The sequence below is a fragment of the Coffea arabica genome, chromosome 2c (genome assembly GCF_036785885.1).
Source record: "Coffea arabica cultivar ET-39 chromosome 2c, Coffea Arabica ET-39 HiFi, whole genome shotgun sequence".
Taxonomy (NCBI): domain Eukaryota; kingdom Viridiplantae; phylum Streptophyta; class Magnoliopsida; order Gentianales; family Rubiaceae; genus Coffea; species Coffea arabica.
Genome location: NC_092312.1, coordinates 25,907,611 through 25,932,568, shown reverse-complemented (window position 1 = coordinate 25,932,568; position 24,958 = coordinate 25,907,611). Strand labels below are relative to the sequence as shown.

At 33.6% G+C, this 24,958-nt stretch overlaps 1 protein-coding gene across 1 annotated transcript; it reads left to right on the top strand.

Moving 5' to 3' along the window:
- Nucleotides 1-21: 21 nt before the first annotated feature.
- On the top strand, nucleotides 22-4,837 carry LOC140035576 (uncharacterized). Its single transcript, XM_072076851.1, has 7 exons — nucleotides 22-1,312; nucleotides 1,420-1,955; nucleotides 2,075-2,404; nucleotides 3,318-3,376; nucleotides 3,461-3,551; nucleotides 4,019-4,128; nucleotides 4,702-4,837. The coding sequence occupies exons 1-7, from the start codon at nucleotides 22-24 to the stop codon at nucleotides 4,835-4,837; spliced, it is 2,553 nt and encodes an 850-aa protein (XP_071932952.1).
- The last annotated feature ends 20,121 nt before the right edge of the window (nucleotides 4,838-24,958 follow it).

The following is a 24,958-nucleotide window of genomic DNA, read 5'->3' as shown; positions in this document are numbered from 1 at the left end:
CCCAAGGTTGATAACCCTGTGATGCTTGCTAACTTCAGGCCTATTAGTCTTTGCAACGTTTTCTATAAAATCATTTCCAAGATTTTGGCTAATAGACTGAAAAAGGTCCTTAAGCATTGCATTAGTCCATCACAGTCTGCTTTTGTTCCTGGCCGGCAAATTTTAGACAATGTTATTATTGCACATGAAATTTTGCATTTCCTTAAAAGTAAGAGAGCTGGTAAGGTAGGCTTCATGACCCTTAAACTTGATATGTCTAAAGCCTATGATAGAGTGGAGTGGAAATTTCTTGGTAGAATTATGATGCAAATGGGTTTCTGTCCCACTTTTGTTCATTGGATCATGACCTGCATTTCCACGGTTTCTTACTCTTTTAACTTAAATGGGCAAAAAGTGGGTAGTGTGAAACCTTCCAGAGGGATTAGACAAGGAGATCCCTTATCTCCTTACTTATTTATCATCTGTACTGAAGGGCTTTCAAACCTGATCAAGAAAGCTGTGGATAACAAGCATCTAACTGGAATCAAATTTTGCAAGGACAGTCCTATGGTATCTCATTTATTTTTTACAGATGACTCCCTACTGTGCTGCAAAGCAAGTAAAAAAAAAGCTCAAAAGCTCAAGGAGGTACTCAAGACTTATGGACAAGCATCTGGACAGGTTGTAAATTTTGATAAATCTGCTGTGTTTTTCAGTAGGAATTCTCCCAAGAGAATTAGAGGGGAAGTTAGTAAGGTGCTAGATAATATGAAGGAGGCGCATAGTGGCAAATATCTAGGTCTTCCGATGACGATTGGGAGAGATAAAAACCAGGTTTTTGGTTTTCTGATGAACAACATTAACAGTAAGCTCCAAGGTTGGAAACAAAAATTGCTTAGTCAAGGGGGTAAGGAAGTTTTGATCAAAGCAGTCATCATAGCCATGTCAACGTATATTATGTCCTGCTTTAAATTATCCAAGGGTCTGTGTAAGGCTGTTAGTGCAAAGATTGCGAGGTTCTGGTGGGGTGGTGGGGAACAGGAGAATAAGGTGCGCTGGGTTAGATGGAGTAAGCTTTCTGAGGTGAAAGGGAAAGGGGGTATGGGTTTTAGAGACTTGGAAGCCTTCAATTTGGCTTTGCTTGCAAAACAAATTTGGAGAATTGTGATCAATCCAAATTTGTTAGTAAGCAAAGTCTTGAAGGCCAGGTATATGAAGGAGGAGGGTTGGTTAGGACAGCAACCCTCTAACAATGCTTCATGGTGCTGGAAAAGTATGCACAAAGGGGAGAATTGCTTCAAAAGGGGTTATGGAAAAGGGTGGGGGATAGGAGGTCAGTGAGGATTTGGCATGATAGATGGATACCTGGGTTGGTGGATGGAAGAGTTCACACAGCTAGACCAGTAGGATGTCAACTGGAGTTTGTTAATGAGCTTATAGAGGGAGGGAAGTGGAACATTGGTCTTTTGCAGCATTGGTTTCATGTAGATGTAGTGAACCAGATTACTAATATTTCACTTAGTTTGTATGACAGGAAAGATAGATTATTCTGGAACCTCAGCAAGTCTGGAATCTACACTGTGAAGACCGGATATGTGATTGCTAAGGAGGAAAAGGAAAAAACAAATCAAAGGCTAGCACCTGATCCGGAAACCAGTTGGGAGATAAGAAAGCATACAGTTTGGAAAACTTTGTGGAGCCTAAACATTAAGCTGAAATTGAAACATTTCTTATGGAGATGTCTACAAAACGGATTGGCTACTAAGGAAGCTCTCTACAAAAGGTTTGGCATAGGGAACAAGATTTGTCACTGCTGTGGGAAGGACACGGAAACCATTGAACATATCTTTTTCAACTGCCCAACAGCGCAAGTAATATGGAAGATTGCACCTGTTCGGTGGGAAGGGCTAGCTAAATTCAAGGCAGCCTGTGGAGATGGTGGGAAGCGGTGTTGCAGGCAGCAAAAGAGACTCAAGGTGTGGGCAGAATCCAACTTACAGCAGACATCTTATGGCAAATCTGGAAAGCAAGGAACAAGTTTACTTTCCAGCAGGAGATAGCTAATGCAAAGATAATTGTTGACAAGGCACAACAGGAATGGATCGAGTATGAGGCAGCAAAGGAGTCAGACACAGGATCAAACTCTGAACCAGAAAAGGCAACACCAACCCAGCAGCGTTGGGAACCTCCTAAGGAAGGAACAATAAGGATCAATACGAACGCTGCCATCTCGGCTAAAATGGTTAGATCAGGTCTTGGGATTATTGCAAGGAACTGGCGCGGAGAATTAGTGAGAGCGAAAGGAATTACTGCGAGAAGGAAAGGAATTCCAGCCACTGAAGAAGCTCTAGCAATCAGAGGGGCGCTCGAAATGGCTCAATTTGCAGGATGGACAACTATAGAAGTCCAATCTGACTGCAAGCATGTAGTGAGCCTCATCAACACGGACAATGTCTAGGACTGTAGTCTTCAAACAATCCTGGAAGACATTGACGTTCAGAAGAGAAATTTTGAAAGCTGCACTTTCACTTTTGTACCTAGAACGGTCAATCAATGTAGTCATGAATTGGCACAATTTGCAGCAAAGGCAACTAGAAGCTTTGAATGGGAAGGTTCTTTCCCAATTTGGCTTTCAAGTCTAGTTAGAAAAGATATAGAGGTAGTTACCCCTTTTTGTAATTAACTCTTGTATTTTCAAGTGTTGATATATATATATATGAGTTTATCGTTTGTAAAAAAAAAAATCACTTGTTTTCTCGTTTTCTATGGTATCTATTCTAGATTTTCTTTCACATGTAGATATGGCATTGAGATAAGTTTCCGACTAAATAAGGAAATGTGCAATTTTGAATGGTGAACCTGCGACCAAATTGCAAATCACATGCCAAATTATGAACTAGAGCTATAAGTTGGCATTTGCAGTTGGTAGTGGTGTTTCTTCAGGAGTTGGGAGAATTTGATTCACAATTCTATACCATTTTAAAAGGCTATGCTACGTGCTCAGTAATTAGACTAGAAAGGATGATGAGTGCTAGAGCTTAGTGCAAGAGGATACTACTATATTATTTGTGATATAAGTAATTCTCAATCAACTTGCACAACAGTGATCTTTGTGCTAGTTTTCTAGTTCAAGAATAAGTATTTTGTAAAATCTGTTTTGCTTGCTTTCCTGGAATTTAAGTTTTCTCCTAATTCCAATGCGTATATCTGTGGCTAATATACTGATATTGTTTGACATGTAACTGGTTTTGGTTTCCTCTTTTTATTTCCTCTATATTTGTTTTTGGTCCTTTATTCCTGTATATGAAGTTATGAGTCATGCCCTTTGGACTTTGCAGCAAGTGAAATGGCAGTTATCTAAATGGCAGTTATATAGTTTGAAAGAGGTGTTCACTTGGTTGTGCTTACAAATATATGTTTGAAAGACTAATGTCATGGTTATATAGTTTCATTGCTGAAGTATATGAAATGGTGCATGCAGGTACATACACTACTGTCGGACTTATTGCCACCCACGACTATCAGAGTCTGCAGCTTCTGTATTGCAGGAGAACTATGTTAAAATTAGACAGGTACTTCGATTGCCTTGTTATGGTGAGATTGGAACTTCTATAGCGGTGGTAATAGCTTGGATCCAAGTTGTGAAAACAGATACTGTAAAAGACATTTTTCTGATTCTAGAAACTCAGACAATGTAGTTCAAGACATGGGTTCCTTTGTTTAGTTTAAAACTGAGCACATAGAAATACTATCAGTTTAAGTCAGTGCAACAAGTTCCTTGTGTCACTCTACGAGTAAAGTTGTTCTTTCATAATATTGAGACTTGAGTCATTTTCTGATAAAGTATGAATAAGAAAAATAAGAGAGCATAGTAAACTTAGACTTGGGTACTCTCACTGAAAGGGCTGCTGAGAGAACATTCATTGAAATGTGATTGGCAAACAAATCCTACTGCTCAAGGTCCCCAAGTCTCAGAGTTTTAGATAATGATATTTAGATTGTTTTTCATTGTTTGCTTTTGCTTTTCTTTATCTTGTAGGATATGAGGAGGCAAGCAAATGAAACCGAGGAAGCAGCTACAATACCTATCACTGTGAGGCAGCTGGAAGCTGTAGTGAGGTTGAGTGAAGCACTTGCAAGAATGAGGCTGTAAGTTCAAGGATTCTGAAACTTGCCGATAACACATGTATGTTTAATGTAACTCAGTTGGCCTACTTTATTAGGATTCTATGGTAGTCAAAGGAGCATGGTTTTATAATGGAATGATTGGCATATGTTGTCATTGGGCATGAGTTTGGCTTCTTGCATAGTACAATTAAGGTTTGGACTTGTAAGAAATTCTTAAGGTCGACAATTTAACAAAGTGGCAGTTTGTTATTTTGTGCAAAAGAACAAATTTAATTGCTAGATCTTAGCTCAAGTGGCTATGACAAATGACTTTTAGTCTCCTTTTGATTTACTACAAGGTGCTCTGTTTTCTTTTCAGATTCCTAATGGTATTGTACAGTGATAATTTGTTGCACTTGTTTCAGTTGAATTAGTTTGTAATATGCAAGTACAAATAAAATTGACGAAATTTCATAGTTATTCAGTCATGTTCTTATGTTATATGGTCTTGTTGAACTTACTCTCAACATTTAAAATCACGCAGGTTATTTTCGTCAAAGTCATTCGCAATAAGCAGACTGATCAGTCAGAGTGATATGGATTTGTGGAATTTAGTTCTCATGCAGCAACTGACAAAGTCCTTCAGAGCTACAATGGCTCACCAATGCCAAATACAGAACAAGTCTTCCACCTTAACTGGGCAGCCTTTAGCATGGATAATAGTCTTCCTTATTTTATCCTTGTTGAATAAGGACAGACGTATTTCATTGTGTAAGCATTTGGAAGTAAAAATTTGTTTTGTAATGTTCTTTATTCTTTCTGTAAACATGAAAGTAAAAATAAACTTCATTGTTTATAAATAATGTTAGCAATATTTCGCAGATGTGTTAATGTTATATAACCCTGTGCTTGTGATAAAGAGGCCATTGTTTTGTCCTCCTGTTTTGTCACGTAATATTTCTTGTCCTGTAAGGATATGGACAGATGTGGCTCTTTATTTATGTAGCTCCATATGATTATTTTGGTTCTGCTTGTGGGTTGGTTTATTTCTACCTTTTGCTGTCTTGTGTAAAAGAAATCAGGAGTGCTCCAATTCAAAGCAATTGCTTTTGAAATCAGGAGCAATTGCTTTAGAAAGCTGTTTGCATGTCCCATGCTCCAATTCAAAGTAATATGTGACGTATTCTTATTGTCTACTTTATCTTGTCATTGCTGGTTTTTCAAATGAAGCATTAGTCTGCAATCTGCATGCGCATACGGCATAACAAGAGTCTCTGTAGTTTAGAAGATTTTAGATTCTTAACAATTGAAAATTTAGTGACAAAATTCAGGGTCTTTCCCGACAAAGGCTCGTCAAGAATATGATCCCTGACGACCAAATCATCACTATTACCTTTCTTGATGATGCGTCACGGAAAATGAAACTTTTTCTGACGAAAATTCTAATAGTTGTCAGGAAAACCTTTTGCCGACGGCGTATAGGTGACCAATCTTCTCTGACGACGTTGGTGTCATGAAAACTTTTCCTGACAAAACACGTACCTTTTCCTGACAAAAATTGTTATCACTAGAAATCTTTTTTTTTTGTAGTGTGTATGGCATTTTGACTATCACAGTGAAATATAGTAACACCTTGATGTAAATTAAATTCGCCAGATGACCCCTTCAACCACAAGGCTTCTTTGATTGCCTTGGTCACGGTCATGTATTTTGCCTCCGTAGTAGATTGAGCCACAACGGGTTGTAAAGTAGCTTTCTAACTAACTGCACAACCCCCAATGCAGAATACGTAGCCTAAAAGTGATTTTCTTCTGTCAAGATCCCCGGCGTAATCTGAATCTACAAAACTAACCAGGGTGATTTTATTTCTTCCAAATTCCAAACAAGCGTTTAAAGTCCCTTGCAAGTATTTGAAAATTCACTTCACAGCCTGCCCATGTTCTTTACCTGGACAAGACATATATCTACTAACAACACTGACTGCTTGTGAAATATCTGGACGACTACAAACCATCGCATACATAATACTGTCGACTGCATTGGAGTAAGGAACTCGTGCCATATATTCTTCCTCTTCATCTGACTGTGGTGACTGAGCAGCAGATAGCTGAAAATGGCTAGTAAGAGGAGTACTTATAGGTTTTGCATTTTTCGAGCCAAAACGCTCCAAGACTTTTTTCAGATAATTTTCTTGAGTTAAGAACAATTTTTCTACTCCTCGATCTCGCTTAATATCCATACCAAGAATTTTCTTAGCTGCTCCCAAATTTTTCATATCAAATTCACTTCTTAGCTGTAATTTCAAATTGTGAATTTCTGATAAATTCTTGACAGTAATGAGCATGTCATCAACATACAGCAACAAATAGATAAAAGAATCATCATCTAACTTTCGGAAGTAAACACAACTATCATACATGCTCCTTGAATAACCATGACCCAACATAAAAGAATCAAATCTTTTATGTCTTGGAAACTGTTTCAATCCATATAAAGATTTCTTCAACAAGCAAATATGATTTTCCTTACCTTCAATCTCAAAATCATGAGATTGTTTCATATAAATTTGTTCTTCAAGTTCGCTATATAAGAAAGCTATCTTAACGTCGACCTGTTCTAACTCCAAATTATATATGGCAACTAAAGCAAGCAAAACACGAATAGAACTATATTTAACAACAGGTGAAAATACTTCATTAAAATCAATATCTTGTATCTGACTATAGTCCTTTGCAACCAATCGTGCTTTATACCTTGCATCTTCAACCCCTGGAATACCTTCTTTTTTCTTAAAAATCCACTTGCAACCAACTATTTTATTATTTGACAGCAGCTTTACAAGAACCCAAATTTCATTCTGATGAAAAAATTGATCGCAATCAATTACTTTGCAGAATCATCACAAGAAACTGTTTCTGAATAGGTGAAAGGCTCACCAACTGCATCAGTTTCTTCTGTAACAGACAAAGCATATCCAATAAAATCTGAATATCTTTGTGATGGTCGAATATTCCTCTTTGATCTATCACTGGCTATGGAATACTCCTCTTCTTATGAACTATATTCAACAGTAGATTCAGGTGCATCTATTGGCTCTTGCTAAATAGAAGATTTGGTTTGAGAAGAATCAGAACCGCCAATATTAAGTTTCACCTGCTTCTGTGTACTATCAGTAGTACAAGGACTAGAAGACTCCTTCTTGGAAGATAACATATACAATTCATCAAAAGTAACATCTCTACTGATTACAAATTTTGGAAATTTGGGATCAAAATACCATAATCTGTATCCCTTCACCCCAAAAGTATACCCAAGAAAAATGCACTTTTTACCCTGAGCTCCAATTTTTTGTCATTCACATGTATGTATGTTGGGCACCAAAAAACTTTTAAATTGGAACAATCAGCAGGAGTATCTGATCAAACTTTCTCAGGAGTTTTGAAATCAAGAGATACAGAAGGAGAACGCTTGACAATATAGCAGGCCATATTGATCGCCTCTGCCTAAAAGTTGTTTGTCAATCCTGCATTGGAAATCGTACATCTCGCTCTCTCCAAAAGCGATCTATTCATATGTTCGGCCACACTATTTTGTTGAGGCGTCATTCTGACAGTGAGATGCCGAACAATTTCTTCATTTTTGCAGAATCTATCAAATTCACCTTCATAAAATTTCATGTCATTATCTGTTCTCAACCGCTTAATATGTTTTCCTGTTTGTTTCTCAATCAAAATTTTTCATTGCTTGAAAATTAAGAAAACATCATTTTTATACTCAAGAAAATACACCCAAATTTTTCTTGAATAATCATCAATAAAAGTCAACATATACCTAGCACCTCCTTTAGAAGGAGCACGAGAAGGCTCCCAGAGGTCTGAATGAATGTAGTCCAAAGTTCCTTTTGTCCTGTGAACTGCCAGCAATTGGAAGCTAACTCTCTTCTGCTTTCTAAAAATGTAATGTTCACAGAATCCTATCTTTCCAATACTTTGACTACCAAGAAAATCTCGTTTATATAAAATAGATAAGCCTTTCTCGCTCATGTGCCCCAATCTCATGTGCCATAATTTGGTGAAATCAGAATCGGACAAAGTTGATGTTGAAACAGCAGCAACACCTGTAACAGTAGATCCCTGCAAAATATACAAAGTTTCAAATCTGTGTGCCTTCATAAAACAAGAGCACCTCGAGTGATTTTGAGAATTTCACCTCCACCTGAATACCTGCACCCAATAGACTCAAGAGTGCCCAAAGAGATGAGATTTTTTTTCAAATCTGGAACATGTCTAACATTTGTGAGTGTCCTCACAACACCGTCATACATTTTAATTTGAATTGTGTCTTTGCCAACAATTTTACAAATGTCGTTGTTACCCATTAAGACAACTCCATCTTTAGTTGATTCATATGTTGAAAACCAATCCTTATTAGGACATATATGATATGAACAATTCGAATCGATAATTCACTCATTGTTAGATCTAAAATTATTTTTTATTGCTCAAAAAATGGTTCCATCATTCTCATCAACTGCAATACTAGCCTCGGTGGTCTCACTCTTTTTCTCCTTTTACTTTTCTTTATTTTTTAATTTAAAGCAATCAGAGATAATATGGCCCTTCTTTTTACAATAGTTGCACACCACATTTTTATGTCTGGATTTAGATCTATTTCTACTTTCTGTATTTCTCTTTTCAGATCTATCCCGAACAAACAAGCCATCGGCTTGACTTCCATTAGTTTTCCCACTAATATCTCTATCTATCTGTTCTTTAGATTTTAATGCAGATTTAATTTTTCGATACGAAATTGTTTCTTTTCCATAAATCAGAGTATCATGGAAATGCTTAAAGGATTGGAGAAGGGAACACAAAAGTAATAGGGTCTGATCCTTATCATCAATTTTCGAATCTATATTCTCCAAATCCATAATAATGGAATCAAATTTATCAAGATGAGAGAGTATAGATGTACTTTTAGACATCCGAACCATATACAAACTCTGCTTTAGATATAGCCGATTCTCGACTGCTTTCTTCATATACAAGACTTTCAATTTATCACACATAGCCTTGGTCTAAGTCTCCGTTGCTACCTCTGGTAAAACTTTATCGGAGAGATTCAAAATTATAATGGATCTAGCTTTCTTATCCATATCGGCGAAATCCGCATCCTTTACATCTTTTTGCTTGTTTTCAATTCCCTGTATTGCCAAATCAACTCCGTCTTGAACAAGAATGGCCTCCATCTTGAGTTGCCACATGCCGAAGTTGACATTCCTGTCGAATTTTTCGACAACCATCTTTTATCATCATTGTTGCCACAAAATCTGTAATCTGAAACTTGTCTTAAAAAACTGATCAAACAAATATGTAAGTCTGGTGAGCGGGCCCCATAGGGTGAGTGGACCCCACGGGATGAGCGGCCCCAAGGATAAACGGATCCCACAGAATGAACGGGCCCCACATGATGAATAGGTCCCACAAGATGAGCGAGCCCCAAAGGATGAATGGGCCTAACGAGATAAACCTGTCTTATAAAATACATCAACCAACTCTGATACCAGTTTGTTCGGACTGGCTCGAGAATAAATAAATTAAAATTAGAACAAAATAGGCAATATAACCGACCATATAATGGTTAGGTGATGACACCAGTCATATAATAATTATGTGGTAAAATCGACCATATAAAAGGGTTGTGATAATCCAATAAAGACAAATAACAAAGCAAAATAAAAGACACCAAAATTTACGTTTTTCGGTCAAATTGACCTACGTTCACTGGCGAGAGAGGAGCAATATTTCTACTATGAAGAAGATATACAAAAACTGTAGAAAAGTGATTCCTAGGCTAATAAGGCACACACAAGGTTTAGGAAATATTCCTAAACTCAAAATAAGGGACTTTAAAATATTTGACTGCAAATGGGTTAGATGACCCAAGAATCTAATAGCCCATATAATGCTCTCTTGAGTGGTGCACTTAATTCTAACACAAATCCCCTATATTTATTAGTGAATAAGGGGAGGCTTTCCTTAGGTTTCTTCCGATGTGGGATAAGGGAGAAACTCCCTTACCGATGTGGGACATGCCACATCAACAATATTCATAAGCCAACCCCCTTTTTATACCTTTTGTTTAGGATTAGCAACTTTAATTTGGAACCTCTCTCCGTGATTTTAATTAGGAAAGAAAATTTTGTGTTAGTTATAAAACAATGTATCTTGAAATATTGTGGAATGTTACTCCTTTATTTGCAATATATTCATGAGAGACTTGAAAGATTCTTTTTATTATTATTTTTTGTTATAAGGGTTATATAGGTGTTTGACGAAATGATAAGAATGAGTAACACTAAAATGGTTGCTCTGTATAAATAAGGTAGATTTTAAAGTTAGAACACATGGGATGTAAGTGGACAATTTGTATCTTTAAAAGCTGTTAATCATACAGGGTATATGTTGAATTTGCCCTTCCCCGCAACCCAGAGAGAGAGAGAGAAGGGATACCATATGAGCCCGTGTGAGACCTCAGAATCTTTAGTATTCTATTTAGAGTAATATTCATTTATATTTTCCACGTCGTTTTTCTTTACTTGAAAATAGGATGGAAGAGAACATAAGGGAAAAGAAAGTCTATTATAATCTCATTCCTGAACATTATCTCATTCTTGAACATCTTGCAGCCTTGGCACCAACGTCAAGGGATACTTTCCATGGTCATTTTTGTATACATGGGAATGGGGTTCAGGTTTTACACAGACGGTTGGTCTAGTCTTCGTGGACTACAAAAATGGACTGAAGAGGTATCCCAAGCTTTCAACTCTTTTCTACAAGAAATTCCTGGAGTCCTAAAAGCAGTTATGCTACTTCAGATGATATGGAACAAAATACAAAAGTTGGATTTGTAAAACGTTTGAATCATGTGTTGTTGGTCCCAAGTTGGACTTATAAATCTCTCTTATTTTTAATAAAGATCGATGACAAATACAAAGGCTATGGTTAACTACACATAATGTATTCTTGTCTGATTGAACCATACTAGAATGAACGTCATTCTTCTCTTTTTTTTTTCTTCATCACTCCTTTTCCTTTCCAGGAAGCCGTAAAAAAATTGCTATTTTTCTTTTGCGTTAATAGATATTTGTCGAATTATCTACTTCTTTGAATGGGAATGACAAGAAATGGTATTCATCCCAAATACCTGAGGATTTGAACATTTTGTGCATCACAAATTGATAAATTTTCTCAAATGATTCTTTGGAAATTGAAGAATTAACCTTGCAAAAGGTGCCTGTGTGGCATACTGTTTGGTTGGTCTAGGTAAGCAAGAGCTACAAATTTGGACTTTTTCTCTTAGACAGCTGGACTTCTTCTTCCGCTTCCTGAGTTAATAACAAATCAAAAGGAAGGAAAATTCGTAATTCCACCTTTTTTTTAAAAAAAAAATTTCCAGCAGGTAAGGGGCAAGACTTAAGAAGCAAAAAGGGATATGGAGATTTAAATTTAGAACCTCTAATACCAGAGTTATTAACCTTAGCCATTAAACTAATACCTCATTGGTGTAATTTCACTTTCATTCGATTCAATGAAGGAAAAATTTTATTGTCCAATATTTGATCTTTTTGGAGACTAAATACCAGTAATAGAGGAGAACTAATAATAACAAAAAAAAAGAATATTAAGCTAATAGTTATTTTTTTGGTTCAAATGTAGACTCCAAATCTTACATAGGAAAGAGCATAAGAGAAGAATTTGAAACCCAAATCAAGGGTCTCAAGAATCATAATCACTTAAATAATATGGTTTCTCTAATGGGCACCCTATGAACATTCATTAAGATGCATTTCAGATGTTAGATTTTTAAAAATGTAAGATTAATTAGAAAAAATATATAAATATAATGGAATAAATTAGGGAAAGTGTAAAAGTGCAAGAGAAAATAGTAATTGTTAGTGTGTGTGTATATATATATATATATATATTAGGTTGAGTGGAATGCAGGTGTATTAACTAGTATACATAGGGCACCCGTTAGAAAAAAACTAATTAACATTCCTACTAACTAAACTAAGGCCTTGTTTAATAACCATCTCAGCACTTAAACTTAATATATTCAGATCTTAACATGTTCAGATGTATTTAATAACCAAAAAATTGAACATCTAAAGTAATTAAGTGGTGCTGAATTTTTTAGGCAAAACTTGTTTCAAAAAATAAGTAATAAGTTATTCACTTATCACTGAATGTGATATATACTCAAATGTATTTGATTTAATAATTAACAATTGAATAGCTTAATGGATTCAGACTACAGATTACAGTTTTCAGATTTCAGTTTTATCAAACGCACTCTTAAATTAATTGGATTCAAATCTTAATATATTCATGCCGTTTGATAACGAAAAATTGAATATCTGAATTAATTAATTGGCACTTAATTTTCTAGGTAAAATTTGCTCCTACAATTAAGTGATAAGTAATTCACTTATCATTAAATGTGATATGCACTCAAATGTATAAAATTTAATACTTAACCATTCAATAATTTAATGGATTCAAATTTCGAATTTTAGATTTCAAACTTCAGTTTTATCAAACGTACCCTAAATCTGGAGAACTTTAAACTAATAGCTTATTACTAACTTCTATTTGTTTCGTAATACTTTTCTATACAAGATAAAAATCCATGCATACCTTGTCTGGACCCATTTCTTTTTAGGATTAAGGAAATTTTAAACTTTGCATATAGAAAGGGAAATTTTGAAAAATTACAAATTCTAGATAATTAAAAGTGTACCAAATATAAAAAGCAATAAATAAACCTTTGTGTTAATTAGTTTCTTGCATGAATGGGTTTAATGGGAGAGACTTCTCTATTTTTCAACAACTTAACTGATAAGAAGATTAGCCAAATGATACAAGATTCCTACTCAAAGTCCTCTCTCTTCCCTCTACCCTTGCTTGAAGTCTTCCTTGAAACCATCACAATTTTTTTTTCTTTCAAAAAAGGCTTCCCTGGGTGGGCGCTTTTGGTGTACAATTTGAATTGGGTCTGGGTCACTCCACGAGATGTGGGCTCAACTTTGTCGGTACTAAAGATGGACTGAAAATTTAACCCACATGGTGAACTAAGACATAACATTGGCACTTTTGCAATTCTTAGCCCATTTATCTTCGTCAATTGAAATGCTACAGATTCAAAACTGGTAATGCCATTTGGGGCTGCTACTTTCCAAGTTTGGAAGGGCCCAAAATTAATTACGACCAACAAAGCCTGATAGTCGCAAATGCAATAACGTGCCACATAAGAGCACGCAATTATGTATTACGAAAGAAATAAAAGTCTTTATTCACTTTCATTGGTTTTCATTCTTCTACTTGCCTTATTGTAATTTTCCTATTTGGCATTTCGGGTTTGTTCTTCTACTGAGACCTTGGGAATGGAAGACCCCGTGTAGTATGCTGGGATGCAATTGGAGTTCGAGTATTTGTTCTTGTTCGAGGATATTGTGCATACGATCTCGCAACTCTTCATAGTTTACCCAAAATTTAAAAAAAAAAATACCATTGTAGCTTAGAACTGCAAAAATATTATGCACTTCATTGTGAATAATTATTAACAAAAGTCAGAAAAAGTGGAAAAAATGCAGAATAAAGAATATTCGCTCAGTTAAATGATGCCACAACTTGAGGAAATTTTATCACAAGTGACATGTCTTGTCCACGACGTGTATGCTTGGGGCTTTTCTTAGTTGGGGAAGGTTTTGGAGTTTAATTTGCAATAAATTAGGATATTTTGTCGTAATTTGATCTTTTTAGACAATCTATATCTCTATCAATATGTATTGTAGGGGAAGTTTCAATGGAGGTCCTCTAGATGGCTTCCAAATCTTACATACTTTTTTCCTGAATTTTTCATTTATTTTAATTCATAAACTCAATCAAAAAGTTTTAAATAGTGATTTACAACTGATCCTATGTCTATGTCAATTCAAACTTAAAATTTAAAACTTTCACACTTCAAATGAGTGTTTAATAAATCTTTTATAATTTGATTTTCTATTTTAACCCCTTTTTCCTTCCATAATTAAAGCAAACAAATTTGGATAATTTGATTAGTCCCGTATTAAAATTATTCACCTCATTACAACTTTATCACTTTAACCCATTTTACTCCTTGATTAATAAAGATCGAATTGTCAAATTTGAGAAACAATGTGATTAGTCCTATTTTTTAATCATTTACATGGCAACATTTTTAGCACTTTTCTTCTAGGTATCTATATCTATATGTATTGCAGAGTGGGTTTTTAGGAGAGAGCCTCTCAATGGCTTCCAAACTTCTCATTCTTTTTTCTAGATTTTTGTATTTATTTTAATACATAAAAAGTAGTGGGTTATAACCAACCCTATCACCAGTCAAATTTAAAATTTAAAACTTTCCCACTATCTACTTTATAAACCGTTTATAGTTTGTTATTTATATGCTCATTCATATGCTATTTTAATACAATTTTATATTTTTATAATTAAAAAATATTTATCACTAAACTAATCCTATAACTACCCCTACAAATGAGCTTTGCAAATTACAATCACGTTTCAAAAAAATCACAAATGTGCAACTAAATGTAAAGTTGAGGGGGTAAAGTGCAACTAAATGTAAAGTTAAGGGTTTACTATATTTAACCCTAAAAAAAATCGCAAGAACGGAACAATTGTTTTTTTTCCCCTTTAGGATGGCCGGACATCCATGTGTAGTGACCAAAAAAATTTTCCCTTTCTTAATGAACGTAAGATGGCCAATTTATTTATTTTTAAAAATGAATAGGGCTGTTTCAGATCCCAAAAAAAAAAAAAGAAACAAACCCAGGTTCCTCCATTGTTATGATTTTTTCACCATTATTCTAAGAAATTTGCTAAATTGAGTTTCTTTAGGACAAAGAATAAGATGTGTGACCAGTGCCCTTTTTTTTTTATTTGTGTGACCAGTCTATTGTTGACAAAAGTTTAAATTTTTTTAAAAAGTATACAAAAATTAGGGGAGATAATATTAGGAGTTTATGGTAAATTTACCACACTTCTGCAGAACTAATTAAGACTAGATTTTGACCCCAAAGAAAAATTAGGACTAGATGCCACTGGCACGTTGCCGTAATTTGCAATGCCAATTAGGGCTATTTAGCGCTTTTTTTGTAAGGAATTAGGACACTGTAAAACTTATTTAGGCAAACTTTAGCTCATCGTGAGTTGAGTATACTATCAAGTTATTGAGTATACTACAAATCCTATAATCATGCTCACATTTTCCCCCATATTTCCCCCACGTTTTCCACTCCAATTAAGAGTCCTCCAATTTAACAATTCCGCTCCAATTAAAAGTCCTCCAAAACACTGCATCCTCATTCAACTTTCTTGCGTGCTCACTCCAATTAAGAGAACTTTCTTACATTTTTCCCAAGAACTTATTATCTCCTTCAACTTTTTTATGGTATCCATCTTAGCCCTTAACCTAATTTTACTATGGAGTATGCCCACCTACAAGCATTTCAACTACAGCTAAATTTCAAACTCGCAAGATTGCAAAGGAGGAAACATTTGTTTAAAAAATGAAACGTACACCGCAACAATTCCACATAGCAGTTCGAAAAGTTTCAGCAACTTTGCGTTGATGAAAAAGAAATCTCACATCAAATTCGAAGGACAAAATCCCAACTACACAGATTAAAACATCGTTCGCATCAAATTAGAAATTCCGGTACTGTTTATTCCTTAAACATTTGCATTTCCATTGTTTTTTTAAATAGTATTCTCAATAATGTAATATTTTCGATTGATTATTGCTGTTATTGTTTTTCGTCTTTAAATAGAAGTGAAATGCTAGGTAATAGGTCATCATTTTAGACTCATTTTCTCATGATTCAATAACAACTTATTACGCAACAGTAAGCATAAAAATTTATTTTATAGTCAGAGCAATAGATGTCCATCACTGTTTTTATGTCATCTTTTTCCCTATGGCACAAGCATTGGTATTTGACTTTTGATAGAACCAAGTTCCCTCCAGATACAAAAATGATGGAATTTGATATGAGAAATTTCTTACATTAGAAAATTTACGTCTTTAGATTGTTTGCGACTTAGTTTGGATTCTTGGAGTTCGATAACTATGTATAGTATTTGATATTGTCACGATGACAGTTTCCGCACCTTTAGGCCAAAATAGTTAATGTTTCTTATCACAAAAAGATTGTCATTATCTGATTCTTTGTTACTTTGGTCTGCATTGTAATGACGTGGTCAACACTGTTGTTAGATAATTAATTTCATGTACTTTTAATTTCAATATATTTTTCTGTATTGTATGTAACATTTTATTTGTCAAACAAGTACAATGTTAACATACAAATCAGAAATTCCAGTGGTAACATGCATCTTAATCTACAAGACAGACATGCACGATTCGCATATAGTTGTGATGCTTCTTATCTCAGAGAATTACAAAGGAAGGTAGAATTTTTTGATATATATTTATTTTTTATAATGCTATTTATAAACTATATAAAAAAAATACACTAATTTTGAATTTCGTACGTACTTAATTCTCAGGAAAATGGTGATAGGTTATTCAACCAACGAATCAATTCATGCAAAGATCGTGCATTTTCATTTGTAGTACACACTCCACAAAATTCAACAAAATTAATTAAATCACCAATTTTGGCTTTCGTACTAAAAATTTATTAGTATGAAGAGTGTCCGCACCTTCATGCAAGATTATCAAATCGAATGCATAATATTTGTAAGTATTTCATTTTAACAACATTCATTTTTATTCATATATCATTTATTTTCTAATATAAATTTCTATTATTTTTTCGGATCTATCTTCCGAAAAAAGGCAGTTCTTGAATGGTATACACATTCTATTATATTTTAAACTATTGTTAGACAGATATTACATTTTAATTGTGTTGGTACAATTTTTTTATTCACCATTTTATTTTCATTTTTCTCAATAATGTCAGCACCGTGCGTAGCACGGGTATTCACACTAGTATATATAGATTTGTCAAATGTTTAGATAACATGTCCAATTATAACCATTCTTTAACCATTTAATCTATCACAACTAAATCAATTTTGTTAGCCTTAAACTTGTCCTATGAAATGATTATTCCACCCAATGAAATAAACATTCTAACATACAACGTTATCTAGATAATTTTTGACATACGCAAAACTTCATCTGGATAATTTTTCATGTAAAATGTATATCAAAAAGTGCACATGAAACAAAATTTTTATATGAATTTTAAATTAATAAAAGGGGCATTTAGATGGTTTTTTTGGAGTTTTTATCAAAAATTTTAAAACAAATATTTGTTTAAATAATTATCTTAGGTGGTCATCACAAAAAATAGTAGTATTTCACAAAAATTATATCCAATTACTTTTCCTTGACGACTATAATTATAACTTTTTGTTTAAAAAAAACACACTTGAAAAGTGAGATAACGAAGCATAAATAATAAAAGGAATAGAAAGATAAGAGTACAAGGTTGGGAAGAACAAAAGTGAGATAATGAATCCTAAATAGTAAAACAAGTATAAAGATAGGAGTATAGAGTTGGAGAGGGTCAAGGGATATGTAGTTATGGGTTGCAATAAAACTATCAAAATGAGTGAATTATTTAGGTTAAATGGATATAGTTTTACATGATTTTGGTTATCTTACCCATTTACAATCCGCTACAAAGTTTATTTATTTTTTCTCCCATATTCTTTGAGCAACAAAATAAGATATCATTGTAATCAACAAAAATAAAAACACATTATATTAATAAATTGATTTTCAACTAAAAAAATTACACAAGGAACCAATAGTAGTGAGTTTCAAATTTTGCACTCTACAAGAATCTCAAAATAATTTAGATGTGAATACAAGAAATCAATTAACACTCAATGAGTTAATTAAAATTGTGAAGGAAGGGAGGGAGGAAGCAGGATGAAATTTAACAAAAATTTTAAAAAAATAAAAATTGGAGAATAGGAAAAGAACGTTAAATATGCCTTTGCAAAAGGTAGAACATAATTTTGTATTGGTAGTGATTTAAATTTACTTACTAACGAATTTGAATCTACATCTAATTTAAGTAACTTTAAATACGTAATCCCAATTTATCCATTTAATAGCCACTAATTAATAGATTTAATTGGGTTACTCATTTGAAACTAATAACATTGCATACCCATACTCATTTGTTGAAGAATGAGTTGACAATTTGGTCACTATTTACAACCATAAATGGGTGAAAAGAGTAGTATAATATGAGATAAATAGATTGCGAAATTAGGTAAGAGATTGTACAATTTGATAAAAGTAGGGGAAGGTAAAAGGAAGGTAGAGTTCATGAGAGGAAGAAGAGTTGGAGGGATGTGAAAAGTTTGGGTTAAGAAGGTGAGAAAGAGAATAATGAAAAGTAGGAAAATGTTGAGAGGAAATGACACAAAAAAGAGAGAATATGGGAGGGAGGGGTAATAATGTTATGCTTGGTGTGCTTTTAGTATTTCTTTAGGTATTTCTGTAATCTTTGTTCATATTTTTTAATATACTTTAAGGTTTTAGATAAGGTACATAAATACAATATAAATGAGATACTAAAATAGCACTCATTTGATTTTTTTAAACTTTTTTTCAAGTAACTAATATAAATAATTCATTTACTACTATTATTATTTTATTAGACATAAATCCATGCATAACACAGGTTACAATAATAGTTGATTAGTGATTCGTTGATTTGTCCTTGATCACCTAAATTAATCCATGTTCATTGAAGGGATGCTTTATATGAAAGAAAATTCCAAAATAGTACAAGAGCCAAAAGATGTATACAGAATCTACCACAATGTTTTTGTCAAAAACCCCATTGTACTTGTTTTACATTAAATCAGGGGTTATATAATTTCTAGGGCCAAGGAATGGGTTATCTAATATATATGAGCAATGGGTTTTGTGTTAAAAAAAATCTGTCATTATTTGTTATTTTAATTTACCCTTACATGATATAATAACATACAAACCACCTTATGCTCCATACTCCCATATTTATGTAACTGCTATTGCTATACCACTTCCATGTTTAGATAACTACTGCTACCATACTTATATTCTATTACTATATTATCCCAAGTCTTTCTACCAACTTCAATAAAAAAATAGAAAATCTCATAATTAATCTCTTTGCTGTAACTAATTTGTTACTGCATTTTTTCATTATTTATTTTTTCCTAAAATATGCACATAGTGCATAGAGTTTGCCTCATCCACTAGTATTTTATAATTGAGAAGCCTACAAGCCAAGCAATAACAATCAAATTGGCTGATAATGGCTAAATTTGTGATCTTTTTGAATGTGTTTCATATTGGTTGAGTCAATTTGTAAAATTAATTGGTATAAATTGTCCATTTTATGTCACTAATTTGCACCTTATGTTGATAAGTGAATTATTTGTTATTTTTGTTATTTTACTTGCCAAATCTCTTTATTTTTGTAGATAAACTGATCAAGCTTAATTGGAAGTGAAATGAGTGACAATTAGAAGCTTGAGAAATCACAACAATGGCTAAAAGAAGTGGTGCAAGGGAAGGTTGAAAAAAAAAAAAAAAGAAACCCTCAAGGAATCCGATCACGGTTTCCCCGCGATTTGTAGCCAATAAGCTATTTCACAGCAAATCCATTGTCCTACACAATCCCTTAGAGAATCCCTCGAGGAATTCATCCAAGGGATTCATGGTGGCTACAACTTGCCAACTTGCATGATTTCTCTTTCTTTCTTTATTTTGGACAAGATAAAAAAGAGCATTTTGTACCAACTTTTGGAGAATTTAGGAGCTTATTTTGTTGACTTTTAACAAGGAAGAAATGCATTATTGAGGAGAGAGACTAGCTCTTGTAGCAAGAAGAAGAACTTTTCTTTCTTTTCTACCTAGCTTAGTTTAGTGATAGTTTTAGATTTAGTTTTCATTTCTCTTGAAGAAATTGAAGAACTCTTGATGTAATAATGTATTTTTTATGACAATGAAGATGATGAAACTTGAAAATCTTGTTTCTTCACTTGAATAAGCATTTCTTTCTCTTTACTCTCTTTATTGTTTCATTAGTAGTTAGTTCCACTGAAAACATGAATTTAATTGTTAAATATATTATTTTAACTAAATCTTCTTGGTCTAGAAATAGATGAAACTATTTGTGCCTTGATTATTGCTATATCTTGTACTTGCTAGTTCATTTATTCTTGCTTTAACACTTGTAAATGCTTGATCACTATTTACAAGCCATGCTAGTTGTTGTAATCTATGAGAGTAGTTAACAATGATGAAAATGGAATAGATGGAACCTAAAGAGTAGGCACACAAAAGTACTGGTACACTTAGGTGGATGTTTTTAGCATTTCTTGATCTAGATTAAGTTTTCACTTTAGATTTCACCATGAGAGTAGGAAAACTATAGTGTTGGCTAAGTTCGGTTTATTGGCGAGAACGAGTTCTAATGATTTGAGTAAATGCATCCTTAATAAGATAAGAATATTAGTGATAAATGACCATTTCATTCATAAGTAGGTACATTTAGTGGATTCTATACCCTAGAATACTTGTGTTTAGTTGAGTTTCTTCAAGTTGCTAGTTTGCCTTGCATTAGTTTTTGCATTGTGATGGTTTTATTTGGCTAAAATCTTTGATTAGATTAGACAATAGAGTGAGTTAGAAGTCTTAGTAGTTGAAAATAATTCTCGTGGGATCGATCCTAACTCCCTAGTACTACGAGCCATCACCTGTATACTTGTAGTGAACGAGAGAATTAGGTTAAAATTTAGAATGTAGATTTAAATCTCGTCAAGATTTTGGCGCCGTTGTCAGGATCATGGCAATATTAATGTTAAGGCCAATAGTTAAGATTAAGTAAGCTTTATTAGTGTAAACATTGTATTATATTATGAATATATTTAGACTTAGTAGATAAAGTAGTCTAAAGTAACTTAGTAATTCAATTTTTAGTTTTATAAATCTTTTGATTATGGTTTCTTGTGGTGTCTGCAGAGAGGTCTAATAGTCACTATTCCATTGGATCCCGAAATTGAAAGGACTTTAAAAAAGCAATGAAGGCAAACACTACGAGAAGCTGTGGAGACTTAAAGTGAAGGAGAAATAACAATTGAATTTTCACAAATCAAACCTATGGTAGAGAAGGTGAATAGAAGAGCATTGTGGGACTTCATATTGTCCGAAGGTAATGGTTTACAAATGAGCATAGTGAGACCTACAGTAAATGCTAATAATTTTGAGACTAGACCATCTCTTATACAAATGGTGCAACAATCTCAATTTGAAGGTAATGCAACCGAAGACCCGAATTCTCAGTTATTTACATTTTTATAAATTTGTGATACAATTAAACTTAATGGTGTTAGTGATGATGCCATTTGACTTAGATTGTTCCCATTCTTATTAAAAGATAAGACCAAGATTTTGTTACAATCTCATTCTCCTAATACCTTTACAACTTGGGCCAATTCAACAAAAGATTTTCTTAATAAGTTCTTTCCCCTAGGCAAGACTGCTAAATTTCGTATGGATATAACTAGTTTTTGTCAACAAGAAGGAGAGACATTGTATGAACCTTGGGAGCGTTATCGGGAGCTACAATGAAGATGCCTTAACATGGTTTACCCGATTGGCTCATAGTCCAAATTTTCTATGATGAATTTACTTATCCGACGAAAACTCATGTAGATGCAGCAACTGGTGGAGCATTAATGGATAAGTTGGCTAAGGAAACTTAACAATTAATCGAGAAAATGGCCGCAAACAATTACCAATGGACTAATGAGCGAGGTAACACAAAGAGACCCACTAGTATGTTTGGGTTAGATTCTATCAACTTATTAGGTGCAAAATTAGATAGTGTGGTAAAAATGCTTAATAAGCATGTTGTTGGTAACAACTCTAGTTTTCTTTCCAATTTGAGCGTTGCATGTTGTACTATGTATTGTGGTGATCATGATGTATCTATTTGTACAAGCATTGAGTAGGTTCAATTTATGAACACTTAGAACCATCCATCCCAAAATAATTTATATTCTAATACATACAATCCGGGATGGCAGAATCATCTAAACTTTGGATGGCAAAAATAAGGGAGTCAACAAAGGCCTCCAAATTCACCAGATTTTCAACATAAACAACTACTTGTGGAGACCAAACTAGCTTGAAAATTGGTTATAGAGAAATTAGTTAACATAACTAGTAGAACATTATCTGATTAGCTAAAGTCACATCTGAGAGAATAGAAGGGAGATTAGATCAACTTACTACCATGTATAGGAATGTGGAGGTCTAAATTAGCCAAATTGTAACTCTTTAAATTCTAGAAATCCAGGAGAATTACCTAGCAAACCTAAACTCAACCCTAAAGAGCAAGTTAATGTCATTACCCCTAGAAGTGGCAAACACTTGAAAGATCCTAACTTTGGTATGTCTTGTGAAAATAAGGAAGAGAAATTAACAAAGAGAATTTAACAAAGAGAAAAATCATGCAATGGATGATATGGATTTACCGATTCTTAATGTTTCTTCTAATATTAATACTAATTCTTCTATGTCTTTTCCTCACAGGACTGCATGATATGGATTTACCGATTCTTAATGCTTCTTCTAATATTAATACTAATTCTTCTATTTCTTTTCCTCACAGGTTTAAGCAAGAAAAGCAAGAATAGGAGTTTGATAAGTTTTTGAAGATTTTTAAGCAAGTGCATATTAATATTCTTTTTCTTGATTCTATTATGCAGATTCCTTCCTATGCTCGATTTTTTAAGGATACCATGTCCAAAAAAAGGAAACTTGTGAATAATGAGGTAATTCATTAACGAAGGAATGTAGTGCATTCATTCAAAACAAACTCCCTTCCAAATTAAAGGATTCTAGTAGTTTTTCTATATTTTGCACTATTGATAATATAGAATTTTCAAATATTTTATGTGATTTGGGTCCAAGTGTATCTTTGATCCCTTTGTCCATTGCTAGAAAGTTGAGATTAACTGAATTAAAAGCTACTAATATTACATTGTTGTTGGCGAATAGAACAATCAAATATTCTATAGGTGCACTAGAAAATGTGCACATGAAAATTAAAAAATTTGTTATACTTGTAGATTTTGCTGTTCTAGATATGGAGGAGGATATAACATACTTATAATATTAGGTAGACCATTTCTTGGCACTACCGGTACTTTAATTGATGTGCAAGAAGATACGTTTTTATTTAGAATGAATGGTGAAACTATAGCTTTTAATTTGTCCAATGAAAAATGTGTTCACTCTATTAACTCTAGTTTGGAGGACTCACAAGTTACCATGGATACTCATGAAATGATGCATAAGGAGGAAAAAATGATTCTTACCATCACGAGAGCATGATCAAGGCAGAAAGGGATCAAAAGAAGATATTTCTATCAAGAAAGTTGAGTATTTTCCTCCATTTCATAGTATGAAAGGTGATACATTGAGTGAACTTGAGAAGGGTAAGCATTCCTATTTATATATTATTGATAAGCACTATTTTGATCAAACTAACAATCATTCTAGACATTTGATATTGTTAGATACAAGAAAGCAATGTCCTGCTTATCACAAGGAATGATGGTTTGGAAATCCTAACCCTTGGGGAGGATTTAGCCCCCCAAATTTTAATTAAGGAGTTTGGCAAATGAAGTCGAACTTACCGACCTTAAACAAAGGTTTGGTTGGGAAACAACCCAATGATTTAGTGTTTTTCTTGTGATTTATGTGTTTACAATGTTTATATAGTGTAATTTGTGTTTTATCTATTTTGTAGGTCACAATATCAAGAAAAGTTGCAAACATGGCTAACATTGCATTTGTGCTCTTGGATGAAGCATTGAGAGAGTTTCCTGTTTATATTATGCATTTTAGGCATTGCATGTATTTTGAACATTTGATGTTAAGTATAGTTTATAATGCACGTATATGTGTGTTTTGAGATAAAAAATATGGTGAATGAAGTGTGTTTGCATTGCTAAAGGTTAAAGTGATCTTGTTTGAACAACAAAAAGTTGATTTGGAGGATATTTCTCTAAATGTTGAACAAAGAAATTGATTTTGAGCCACTGTCCACAATCCCTCAGAGAAACTCTTGAGGGATTTTGTCAGGGTTTCAGCAGGATAACAAAAATTCTTCTCCAAACGCACTGCCCATGAACAGCGAAAGTAACAGTAGAAAAACTGCATGTGATTTTTGTAGGGCAACAGAAAAAAAAAATTTAGGCAGTAACCGTAGAAAACCCGCCCACGGTTTCTGGTCGCATAGCAGCTTTAAGAAGCGAAAACGCAGCTTTTCCTTCATTTTTCTCTTATTCTTCACGAACAAGTTCTGCTACTCAGACCCATTTCTTCTAATCTTTAGCTTCCACCATTTAAACTCCTCAAATTCATCACACAATAACTCAAAAACATTGTGAACAACATTCTAGCATCATTGCTCATCAAAAACACCAATTTTAGAGAATTGAGTCAAGAAATTAGGGTTTTAGGTTTTCATTTCTTCAATTTGGCATTGTTTGGAGTTTAATTTTTGAGGATTCTTGCACTAATTGCTCTGCATTTCAGCACTCTACAAATCCCAAGTAAGTTCTTTGATGTTATTTGGCTCATTCTAATTTCACCATGATAAAATTTCTTGTATTTATGGATGAATTTTGGTGTATCTTGTTGTTTGTTTGATATTTAGTTGAGCTTATTTAAACTACTTGAGCATGCTAAATTGCTTGTGTTGGGTGGAATT

Excerpts from the sequence above, each read along its gene's own strand:
- LOC140035576 (XM_072076851.1), top strand. The coding sequence starts at position 22 with ATGCTTGCTAACTTCAGGCCTATTAGTCTTTGCAACGTTTTCTATAAA. Across the intron at positions 1,956-2,074 it reads GGCAGCAAAAGAGACTCAAG|GAATGGATCGAGTATGAGGC; the intron begins GTGTGGGCAGAA and ends AAGGCACAACAG. Across the intron at positions 3,552-4,018 it reads ACTATGTTAAAATTAGACAG|GATATGAGGAGGCAAGCAAA; the intron begins GTACTTCGATTG and ends TTTATCTTGTAG.